Below are 12,209 nucleotides of genomic sequence, written 5' to 3' on the forward strand. Positions count from 1 at the left end.
AAAGTCGTAGACGTATGTGAAATTTGAAATAATAGTTAACATAGTTATATTCACTATGAAAATAAAGCGGCAAAATAGCGCTGCACAGGAATTCCAAAGCCCCCCTTGATGCTAGAAACATTTATAAACACCTTGTATAATCTTCATTTGTTTGGTTCTTTCAACTACCACAATCGCGAGCCTGTAAAAAAAATAAAAAAAAATCTCGGTAATGTTTGATTTGAAACGTCCTCGTTGAAAACTTCAATTTCTGTCGTTTATTTATCGACAATAAACATGATCGTCTCCGTTGAAAAAACTTGGTATTTGTGTTTGCACAACGATTACGCCTTTTAACTTGTTTATTTTAGCTCTTTACAATCCATTACAGTACGGCTTAATTAAGAGACGGATGCATAAATTTTACGTTTTGAATTTACACCCTCATTACCACCAAACGTCACGTTCCTTTATCCCACAAGAGGGTCGTTGCACTTTATTTTATCTCGTCCAAAGCAAGGGGGCGTTGAAAAACGCTGTTATATCACGAATTGACACAATTAATCGAACTTTCGCCGTTTGTTTTTAACAAATTGATTGAACTCTGTCTGTAAAAACGCTTTAAAACAAATTCCGATCGTCGTGTTTGCTTCCAGATAAGACGGCGACGATGTTTAACTTTATCAAGAAGGCTGGGACCACGGCGACCTCGGATAAGGACGAGAAAGAGAAACGGAAACGAGACAAAAAGGACCGGAAGGAGAAACAAAAACGGGAACGTGCCAGCATGTCGACGGAGGATCTCTTGAGGCTCGACGAGGTATTTTTAATGGCGCGTTTTTCAAACGTTTCAAATTTATTTTTTGTAGGTTCGTCGATCGTTGAAGATTCGCGGTCGCCGCAAAGAAAAAGAAAAACTTCCTTCCGGCATCACCGCCGATTACACCGCCGACTTTCTAGCGAGCTTGGAACGAGTGGAGTCCCCAGCCTCCACGATTCCTGGCTCGCCCTCCAATATGAACCATCTTCATGAAGGTTACACCCAATCCGATAGTTCAGAAACGAGCCTCAACTCTCTTAATAACCCCCAAAGTAACAAGATTCTTCCGCCGTTGCCCCCAAAACCCCCAAAACGAGGGATTTTGAAGACCCCCCGTGTCAGCGTCACTCTTGACAACGGCCTTGAGAATTTAGTTCGCAACACCATTCAAAACGAATTGATAACATATCAGAACGTCCCGCAACAGAACGGCGGCCTAAACGGTAAAAATCTCGGCTCGGAGCTGTTGGTGATAACGTCGACGTCGCCGAGCGCCGACAGTTTAACGGACACAACGAATTCGTCGTTCGCGACTCCTCCATTCTCGTTAAGTCCCGTCGGGGAATCACAGGGATTCCATCGATGGTCGCGAACATCGAATTTCGACGACGTGGAGTTGCCGTTACCGGCTATCGCGCCGTTGGTGCTGCCGAAACCGAGGACGCTGGTCATCCAGAGGCAGAAGCCGCCGAGGAACGATTTCGGGTTTTCTTTGCGGCGCGCGATGGTTCTGGAGAGGGTGGTGAATGGGGGCGGCGACGTGGGGAATTTGACGATGAAAGCGGTGATTTTCGCCGAACCGGGGGCGATGGTTCAACATAACAACGAGACTGGATTGCTGCCGGGGGATAAGTTGTTGGAAGTCAACAGTTTGCCGGTGGAAGATAAGACGAGAGAAGACATTATTGATAAGATTAAGGCGTCGGGGGAAAGTGTGACTTTAAAGGTGGGTATATGGATTGCGTTCGGATAAAACACTTCGTTAAATGGTTAGTAACCTACATTTTTAAGAGAAAGGTGGTTTTATAGGTTTCCGCATGCCGTTTTTTTGCCAACTATCTAACGTAGAATTTCGACTAGAATCGGACCGATATTGTGGTTTTGATAAAAAACCGTCGCGTCGTTGAATTGCAGAACGGTCGCCGCCCTAACACAGTTAATTATCTCTCCGACGATGACATTTAATGAGGCATTTAATGCGGCGAAGAACAGATGTGTTTTAAATAGTTTTTTTATTAATTTCATTATACACTGATGTTCAAAAGACTTGCACTTTTCTCATTATTTTTTTCTTTTGGTCATAAACTTCTGTGAAGCGATTATATGCTATTTATCAAAAGCCAAATATTATAATTATATTATATTATGTAACTGTGCCGAAGTGCAAAATTTTAGAACAAAAAAATAGAGATTTTAGAAAATTTTACTTTAGGGCTAACACATAAATTTGTATGTTTTTGTTCTTTTGATTGCAGTTTAAATTACAATTATGCCCATATTCAAATTTTAATATTTATCATGTTTTTATAAAGGGGTGCAAGATTTTTGAACGTGAGTGTAGTACACAGACAAGTGAGTCATTCTAATCGCAACTGTCAGATAGAGAAACGAAAAGAGGATGATACAAATTAAGTTTAACAAGACTTGAACTGTGATAAATATGCGTCCCCACGGATCAATATGGAAAGGTGTGTCATGTCATAAATAAATGATAGTTTGCATAATTCGGTGAATGAGTCAAGTTTATTGAACGTAGAAACGAAATTTAGACGCGTGTACGACTTGAATCATCACGTGACGTGTTTCTTTGATGGTCATTTGGGCTGTTTTTCATATAGCTACCCAGAGACGGATCAAGGCTGCTTATAAATCCCATAAATCCGCCCCTGGTGTTAAAACCTTGTGGTTCCTCCATGGATCATCCGATTTATTTGTTTCGTGTCCGCGCTTCTTCCGTTCCAACATAAATATTTATAAGATCACTGTTGCTCCGGATGTGGCTAGCGTCACGGCACCTGCAGGTGAAATTACATCTGCATTTATAGACGGTTATTTATGTGCAATGGATAGAAATGAAAAAATCTAAACAAATATTGTTGTCTCCAGGTCCAGCCGGTGGCGGAACTGAGCGAATTGAGCAGACGATCGGGCCATGACGGCGCCGAGGTCGTCCTCGATGATTCGAACATCCGCGGCGGAACTCTGCGGCGTTCCGGAAGCCGAAGATTCAACAAATCGACCACGGTAAGTGTCCACGTTTATCGATCGCATTCTTCAAGTGCAATGATCTTCAACCTAAATATTGTGGGAGTGACAGCTACTCTTCGAAAAACATGAAATTGGAGGTTTTGTACGTATAATCCGGTTGAATAGCGATGAAAACTGAAAGGAGCGCGAAATGTTGAAAAAATAATTGCGGTGGCGCTCTGGCACGATGATGGTCTTATATGGTTGTCCAGTTATTAAGGTTGCTGGTAATGGTGGTGGTGACCTAGATCGGATTCTGAGTGTTATTCCTTGTTTTCCGCGGATTTTGTTTGTCCTAAAAGAATTTGGTTGCAACCGTTATTTGACACAAATCGGCCTAATTAAATTCAATAACCCGTACATGACCAAAAAGTATCGAAAGTGCGATAGAAAGGGGCTCACGATTTTGCATTTACTGAATGCTAATGTATTCGAGTTGATTTCCTATTGTAGCACTACGATGTTATCTTTAAAAGAGGTTTTTGTTTGATGGGAAGCGATGCTTTCACTTTTATGGAAAACATCAAAAACGGAAACGAAATTTCAATAATTCGTGTCATCTCTATTCTTAGAATGGTCAGAAATTGCACAATTACTCCACTTCCACCCAGTAAAACAAAGTATTCTAGGCTGGTTTAGTTCGCCGCGATAATTACTGACCCGCATCTGATTTTTACGTTTCCCGTTTGTGGTTTCTTGCGGTGTGGATTTCGTCGGCCACAAAAGCCGCTTCCTCGTCGTTCGAAAATAAGAGTTAACAGAGGAGACGGGAGGAAAAAAGCGAGAGAGAAACAAGACATTACCTAGTAACCTTTAGCGCAGTTCACGTAACACGTTTAATATTAATAAGATGAAATAATAGTACAACCGGTTTTTGTATTCGCGAGGAATGCGCATTCCGAGCGAATACGTTGCTCCCGTTATTATTATCATGACTCTTGTTTTGTAGATAAGTCTTATCAAGGGATATAAAGGCGGAAATGTGGAAACTGCGGGAAAAACTGTTTAAAAAACGGTGGAAATTGAGTTTGTGACTACAACCGGCAATACGCGAGTGTATAAAGGGCTGCCTATACTCGCTCGCATTTTTCGGGTTTCTTAATAGTCATTAAAATCCTAGCAACGTTACGGAATTTTATAGAAACTGGTGGAAATTTGGTTCGGTCCCAAAATAAAAAATTCTAAAATTGCTTTTTTTTTTTCTCTAAAATTTTGAAATTTGGTGGGGTTGATAAGTAAATTATAACGTCGACAAATTTCATTGATTTAGTGTTTAAATTGTCAAAGTTACGTAATTGTAGAGAAAATTTTTATTTATTTTTTTATTCTTCCGAAGAAAAAATTTCTAAAATTGTTCTTTCTTGCTCTAAATTTTTGAGATTTGGGAAAATTAATAAGTGTGTTGTGAATTATAGTGTCGACAAATTTTATTGTTTTAGCGTTTAAACTGGCAAAGTTACGTAATTTTTTAGAAAAAATGCTGACTTTTTTTAATCTTCCTAAGAGTAAAAATTTTTAAATTTGCTCCTTGTTCTAATATTTTGGCATTTTGCGTAGTTAATAAACATGTCAAATGTAGTGTTTAGTCCAGTTTTTATTAAATTGGCGTTAAAACTGCCAAAGTTACGGAATTCAATAGAGAAAAGAGAAAAATCAATAAAAATTTCTAAAATTGTTCTTGTTTGCTATATATAATATTTTGGCATTTGGCACAGTAAATAAACATGTCAAAAATAGTAACAACTCCAATTTTAATTGTATTGACGTTAAAATTACCAAAATTACAGAATTTTATAGGAAATATAGGGAAATTTTGGCTTACCCTTATAATATTTTTTTTAAAATCGCTCTTCCTTGCTCAAATATTTTGGCATTTGCCACTGTTAATAAACGTGTCAAAAGTAGTAACTACTTTAATTTTGATTGTCTTGGCGTTAAAACTACCAAAATTACAGAAAAATGGTAAATCGGAATAAAATGTTAAATTCTCATGGGTTATTAGTCTCTGTTATTAGTCCTACGAAAAATATTATAATTTTTTTTGTTGCAAATTTGTTTAGAACAATAAAATGAATTATTCCGCATGTTTAATTTGTCAGGACTATAATTTGATCAGCCAAGTTTAGAAATCCTAATGGAGTGAGAGTTTAAAGTACTCATGTACGCATGTCGAAAGTTTTAATTGCCAGTTTAACGCGGCTCACTTTTTCCAAATCACGTCACTAATTCAATTATTGCACCTGGTGTAACTTTGTAAGCATAATGAGAAATGTGAAAAGAGCATTGGCGACCTTCTCCACAATTGAACCCACGCAAGTTCGTGACTCCTCCAGGAATCGCAACGTCACACATTCGTTACTCAACTTCCATCGTGCACAAATAACACGAATGGCAATTAAACTTTACAAAGACACGTGCAAATTATTAAAACTCACCGCCGCCGGACACACCGTCAATACCTATCAATTAATGGTCATTAGAGTCTGATGCTGGGAGGCATCGCAGGCGCAGGTGGTTCGGGAAATTCTCTTTTCCTGATGGTGATAACGAGAATGGAATTAGCATGATGTCAAGGGATTTTATTGTGCAACACCAATATGGGTGTGAGGACAATCATGGGATGGCACGAAAGGCCTTGAATGGAGCGTTTTTGCGAGCAAAAGAGCGGATTCTCTGCTAGTGCATTTTCAATTAAGAATGCGTGCATCGATCGCCAATTTCCTGTGTCGTTGCTGTTGTTGCATTAACACCCACGAAGCACCGATCGCTAAGGAATTTATTTCATTCAAGGTACATATATACATTGGCGGTTCTCATCGAATGTTTACGAAACACATAAGGTGTGAACTCTAATGACTAGCATTAATTGGACGGATGATGAATAGAGAGACAATCACTGCACGTGCATCAGTTGGTTTTTTGCACCTGTGGCCGAAATTACATGATGCTAATAGATTATGTTATTATTAAATTTTTTGTATAAAATCCAATTATTAGCATTCTCTCAATCTACAATCTAAATCAAATTGTTTTTCGAGGTGTTTCCCATTTGTTTTTTCATGACTAAAACTATGCCAAACTTCTGATATCGATATTCTCGCTTATTTTTTAGAGTAAACTTAAGTTATTATAACATCAGTGTACGCAGAATTTTACGCAGATTCCAAATCTGGGATTTAAATTCAGATCCGACGACAAATAACTGAGTTATGGCCGATCAAAGATTCGAAAAGTTGATTTTCATTTTTTCTCATTTTTCGTAATTTTTAAAGTTAAATATCTTGGAAACTATTTGAGATATTGAGATGCGGTTTGCGCCATCGTTTTTCTCGGCTCATTTTACGTTAGAAAAAGTGCTTAAAAGCCCAAAATTCGATAGTCGTTTTTTCGCGAAAAAAAATTCCGACTCAATCGATGAAAAATTTTCATTTTTTTTAATTTTTGGGCATAACTCGTAAACTATTTGTCCTATAGATCTCAAGTTTGGCCAGTAGATAGATTTTGAGCTCCTCTTTCGGCTGATGGATAATTCAATGCTATTAAATGTCGTTTTCATTTTGAAAATATTGATTGAAAATCACTTTAAAATGATGTTTTCAAAACAGTTTTTGGCCAATACCTCGTTTATTTATTAAACAAACTCAACGAATTTGGGTCTCATTTTACGCAGAATTTTACACTGAATTCAAAAACATGATAATTTTTAAATTTTTGTCAACAAATAACCGAGTTATGGCTGTTTGAAATTTTGAGTTTTCGCCAGAGGGCCAAATTTTCGAAGGTTCGAAACAATTCATGCTCGATATCTCAGAAACTATTTCAGATATTGAGATGCGGTTTGCGCCATCGTTTTTCTCGCAATTTTTTACATAAGAAACAGTTCTTTGATTTTTCCACAGTCGAAATTTGCAAATTTTTGCAAAAATTCATGACTAAAACTATGGCCAAATTTCTGATACCGATATCTCGCTTATTTTTTAAAGTAAACTTAAGTTATTATACATCAGTGTACGCAGAATTTTACGCAGATTTCAAATCTGGGATTTAAATTCAGATCAGACAACAGATAACTGAGTTATGGCCGATCAAAGTTTCGGAAAGTTGATTTTCATTTTTTCTCATTTTTCGTAATTTTTAAAGTTAAATATCCCGGAAACTATTAGAGATATTGAGATGCGGTTTGCGCCATTCTTTTTCTCGGCTCATTTTACGTTAGAAAATGTTATCAAAACGTCAAAATTCGATAGTCGATTTTTCGCGAAAAAAAATTACGACTCAATCGATGAAAAATTTTCATTTTTTTTTATTTTTGGGCATAACTCGTAAACGATTTTTCTGATAGATCTCAAATTTGGCTAGTAGATAGATTTTGAGCTCCTCTTTCGACTGATGTATAATTCAAAGCTATTTAGCATCGTTTTCATTTTGAAAACATTGATTGAAAATCACCTTGGAATGATGTTTTCAAAACAGTTTTTGGCCAATACCTCGTTTGTTTATTAAGCAAACTCAACGAATTTGGGTCTCATTTTACGCAGAATTTCACGCTGAATCCAAAAACATGATAATTTTTTAATATTTGTCAATAAATAACCGAGTTATGGCTGTTTGAAATTTTGGGTTTTCGCCAAAGGGCCAAATTTTCCAAGGTTCAAAACAATTCATGCTCGATATCTCGGAAACTATTTCAGATATTGAGATGCGGTTTGCGCCATTCTTTTTCTCGGCTCATTTTACGTTAGAAAATGTTCTCAAAAGCCCAAAATTCGATAGTCGATTTTTTGCGAAAAAAAATTACGACTCAAACGATGAAAATTTTTCATTTTTTTTATTTTTAGCCATAACTCGTAAACTATTTGTCCGATCGATCTTAAATTTGGCCACTAGATAGATTTTGAGCTCCTCTTTCGACTGATGTATAATTCAATGCTATTAAACGTCGTTTTCATTTTGAAAACATTGATTGAAAATCACCTTGAAATGATGTTTTCAAAACAGTTTTTGGCCAATACCTCGTTTGTTTATTAAGCAAACTCAACGAATTTGGGTCTCATTTTACGCAAAATTTTACGCTGAATTCAAAAACATGATAATTTTTTAGTTTTTGTCAACAAATAACCGAGTTATGGCCGTTTGAAATTTTGGGTTTTCGCCAGAGGGCCAAATTTTCCAAGGTTCAAAACAATTCATGCTCGATATCTCGGAAACTATTTCAGATATTAAGATGCGGTTTGCGCCATTGTTTTTTTCGCGATTTTTTACATAAGAAATAGTTCTTAGATTTTTCAAAAGTCAAAAGTTGCAGTTTTTCGCGAAAATCCCTGACTAAACTATAGCAAAGTTCTGAGGTCGACATTTCGTTTATTTTTTGGAGTTTTGACGTTACAAGGAGACATAAAAGAAAGTCGCACATTAGCCATACGATTTGAAAAATCAATTTGTGCTGTGCGTGGTCGTTGGCGATGATAAAAGAGGCCCAACCTGTTCTAATTACGCCATTCTCGGTACGAAATCGTGTAATTTGAATGATTTAGCAATAAATATCTAATGGTTAGAAGGCCGTTAAGCTCGGTCACCTGACACGCATGTGGACCTGGTGCATTTATCGCGTGGGTGACACAAGGTAACTTACCACCAACCAACAAAATTCCAAATAGCGGAAACGGCATGGACGTGAGTCGAGTGCTTATGGGCTTCGATGCTACATAACTCCAAGTGTCAAAACTCCTCGTTTTAGTATGCGGCGAGTGTGGAAAGTCTTACGACATCCGGACGCTATGAAAATCTTCGGAAATGACTCGAATTCTTTTCAGTTAAAGAAAGGCGTGCGGCTTGCGGCCTTGACGAGGGACACATGAATATTAATTGTTTTAACACACGCGAATATCTCGATGGGATCGGGCGTGGGAGCAAATCACGGAGGCGGGAAGTGTCTCGCTCTTGCGATTTCGACACACAAAGGAACCAGGAGATGGAGAAAAAACGAGAAAAATTGGAAAAAGTGGGCGAAAAGCGACGCCGATAGGAATACTCAGTTGAGATTTGCATCGGCGTTTGGTGGTATTATCTATGCATATTTCAGAAAAAAACAGAACCGGTAGTGAAATATATGTTTGTTTAAAAGCAAGACGGGTGCCCACGCATTTTGGGCACTAAATGAGGGGAACTTGGGCGGAAAGTACTGTTTTCTGAAGTAAATGCGTATTGGAGGGGTAAAATCGATTTTTTCTTATAATTCTCGTTACAATTTGTAATGGGGAATTCTATACGTTTGGAGATATTTGACCAGATAGATAATACGGATAATAAAGTATGAAAAACGAAACATTTTTGTTGTATGTGATCGCAAATACGTGCAGATGATGCTCTTATTATTATTACAGCTTTCAGGAACAAATTTGCGGGGACGAATTGTCCGCAAATCGTCGTCTTCATCGTCCAGCTCCCGCCTTTCACGTGGTCGTTTCCTCAGATCCATAGACTTCCATTGAGTTAGTCGTTTATCGGTAATCGTCGCTGTTAGACGAAGTGCACGTGTCCATCATGTTCCGTCGCGTCAAATCATAATTCCTACAACCGAGGTTTGATAAAAAAGTGAAAAGTCACCGCAGAACGAAGCTTGGTCCATCAAAATTTCTCTTCTGTTTTTCCGATGCCAACTTAACAAATTACATAAATTGTACGCAAGATTAGAAAAAACGAGTTCTTATGTAAATGACACTCCATGAGAAGAGTCTGATATTAAATTTCGATCGCTGCCGGCTTGACCTTTCTGGTTTTAACGAGGAACTAGTCGTGGTGCAACTCAACTATCTTCATAAATAATCTGTGCGGAATTGGAATTGTTGCTGCAGGAGTGTCCTTTAATGGGGGAGATGATACCTCTGAAATAACCAAAGAACCTTTCAAAATCGCCGCGAAAAAGATCAAGAAAACCAGTAGCAAAATTTTTATCGCTGTTTTGCAACCGGGTTTGGTCCAGTTGCTGTAGAAACGGGCTCTCGGAATGAAAATCAATCGCTCGTCGATAGTTCAACAGTGAAATGCTTTTAACGGAAAAGACATTTGCATGTCGTGTAAACAGTGTAAATAAGACATTCGTTCCGCAGCGTTAAAATCTCCGTTTCAGTAAAATGTTCAACGGCTCGTTCGAAAGGTCGTTACGCAGCGGTGTTTACACACCATCGAAAATCGCGAAACTTCCTCAACACGGGGGATGTAAAGGTGCGGCGCACGCCACTGGTACCTACGTGAAAGATGGTGCTTTCCAACGAACACCATCGAAAAGGTACAAGAAACAATCGGAAGTCGCAACGGAAAAGACGAAGAGTGCCAGTGTTAGTTCGGAGGGGTTCAGCGAATCGGATTCGTTGGACTCTTTGGGGGAAAAAGGGAAGAATTTGGGGAAAAACGACGTTTCTAGTCGATTGTATAAAAGTACGACCAAAGCTTCGGCGGCCAAAACGGCCCAAATGAGGCATTTAGATATTTTCGAAATTGACGACGTGTGGACGAATGAGTTACGAAAAAGTAAAAACAAGAAGTCGAAACGAAAAGAGAATTTAAAGAAAGTGTTGGATGATAAGAAAAAAGGCGCGAAAATTAAATTCCGGCGGTTGTCTAACCTGGAGAGTGTTGAATACGCGGATCTCGCCTTTCTGGCGGATAATAAAAAGTTCTCCGGCTTCTACCGGTCTTTGGACAAAACCAATTGTTTCAAACAACTGACGGATGTAACTGTACACCTCCCATCGATAAAAACGAAGTTTTGATCCTCTTTTATTTTAGGCAAAAACCGAAGAGAACCTAGAAAAAGAGAAGCAATGGCTGGACACGGAAACAATCTGGTTGATGCACCGGGGCGGTTTCACCGCCGCCGTGAAAGACACGTCCTCCGCCACCGATCCCGGAAAAATCCGAATTCGTCTGGAACAAACCAAAGAAATTTTAACAGTGGACGAAGACGACATCGAAAAGGCGAATCCGCCACAATTCGACCGCGCCGAAGATCTGGTGACTTTGCGCCATTTGAACGAGTCGAGCGTTTTGCACACTCTTCGCCAGAGATACGCGACGAATTTGATTCATACGTACGCCGGAAGCGGCACTCTTCTGGTGGTCAATCCGATGGCCCCTTTGGCGATTTATTCAGAGAAGGTGAGGAATTTTTTTTAGTAAAAATAGTTGAAGTAATTGAGGGTTTTTATAGGTGGTGGCTCTCTTCAAAGGTTGCAAAAGCGAGGATATGCCCCCCCACATCTACTCGATGGCTCAGTCTTGTTACCAGGGGATGTTATCCTCCCGCCGCGACCAATCGCTAGTCTTCCTAGGTCGTTCCGGATCCGGAAAAACGACCAATTTCCGCCACTGCATCCAATACTTAATAACCGCCGCCGGGTGTGTCAACAAGATTGTCACCGTGGAAAAACTCAGCGCTCTCTGGACAGTCCTGGAAAGCTTCGGCAATTGCAGGAGTGTTATGAACACCAACGCCACGCGCTTCACGCAGATTTTCAGTCTGGATTTCGACCAAAGCGGCGTGGTGGCTTCGGCGAGCATCCAGATTTTGCTATTGGAAAAGGCGAGAATCGCGAGGAGAGTCGATGGCGAGACCACTTTTCATATCATGCAGAGACTGTTGAGCGGCGTCGAAGGCAGTTTGAGGAAGGAGTTGTTTTTGGAGAATCTGTCGGGTAATGAAAATAACGCCTTTGTGAATCTGTCGCAAAAGCACGAAGACAAACAAAGGGCTCAAGCGGATTTTGTCAAAGTCTGTGGGGCTTTCAACGTGCTGGGAGTTGGTGAGAACGAACAGAAGCTCATTTTTTCGGTGCTCGCGGCGATTTATCATCTGGGAAACGCAGGAGCCGCAAAAGGTAAATTGTTTCTTTGTGATGCAACGTTGCATTGAGGATGACTCAGCACTCTTTTCATTAATTATGTTTTTTAAACTTAACTGTTTCATTAATTTTTTGTGCTTATCAAGATTATCAATTAACACCAAGACGGAACTGAAAAACATTTTTTTTTATTTTCAAATAGTCTATAACTTTTTCAAAAAATAACTTATTGGAACGTTTTTTTTTAAATTTACAAAAAAAATGATAAATTCAATAACATTTTTGCCATTTTTGAGAAAAACCGTAATTTTTTTCGAAGATCG

The 12,209-nt window shown here is 38.9% G+C and overlaps 1 protein-coding gene across 3 annotated transcripts in view; it reads left to right on the plus strand.

Annotated features, from left to right (window-relative positions):
* Mhcl (Myosin heavy chain-like) overlaps positions 1–12,209 on the plus strand; it is a 32,091-nt gene that overhangs the window by 1,940 nt on the left and 17,942 nt on the right. Inside the window, exons 2-6 of one of the 3 annotated variants that reach the window (XM_088033012.1) lie at positions 636–799; positions 849–1,745; positions 2,906–3,043; positions 10,835–11,203; positions 11,256–11,922. In XM_088033012.1, coding sequence (XP_087889138.1) covers positions 650–799; positions 849–1,745; positions 2,906–3,043; positions 10,835–11,203; positions 11,256–11,922 — 2,221 coding nt within the window. In that variant the 5' untranslated portion in view covers positions 636–649. Of the gene's footprint in view, positions 1–635; positions 800–848; positions 1,746–2,905; positions 3,044–9,546; positions 10,786–10,834; positions 11,204–11,255; positions 11,923–12,209 lie in introns of those variants that run through there. The other 2 variants (XM_088033013.1, XM_088033014.1) reach the window with 2 other exon arrangements.

The sequence above is a fragment of the Gnatocerus cornutus genome, chromosome 3 (assembly GCF_029298725.1).
Source record: "Gnatocerus cornutus isolate USDA-ARS CGAHR chromosome 3, icGnaCorn1.1, whole genome shotgun sequence".
In the NCBI taxonomy this organism is placed as follows: domain Eukaryota; kingdom Metazoa; phylum Arthropoda; class Insecta; order Coleoptera; family Tenebrionidae; genus Gnatocerus; species Gnatocerus cornutus.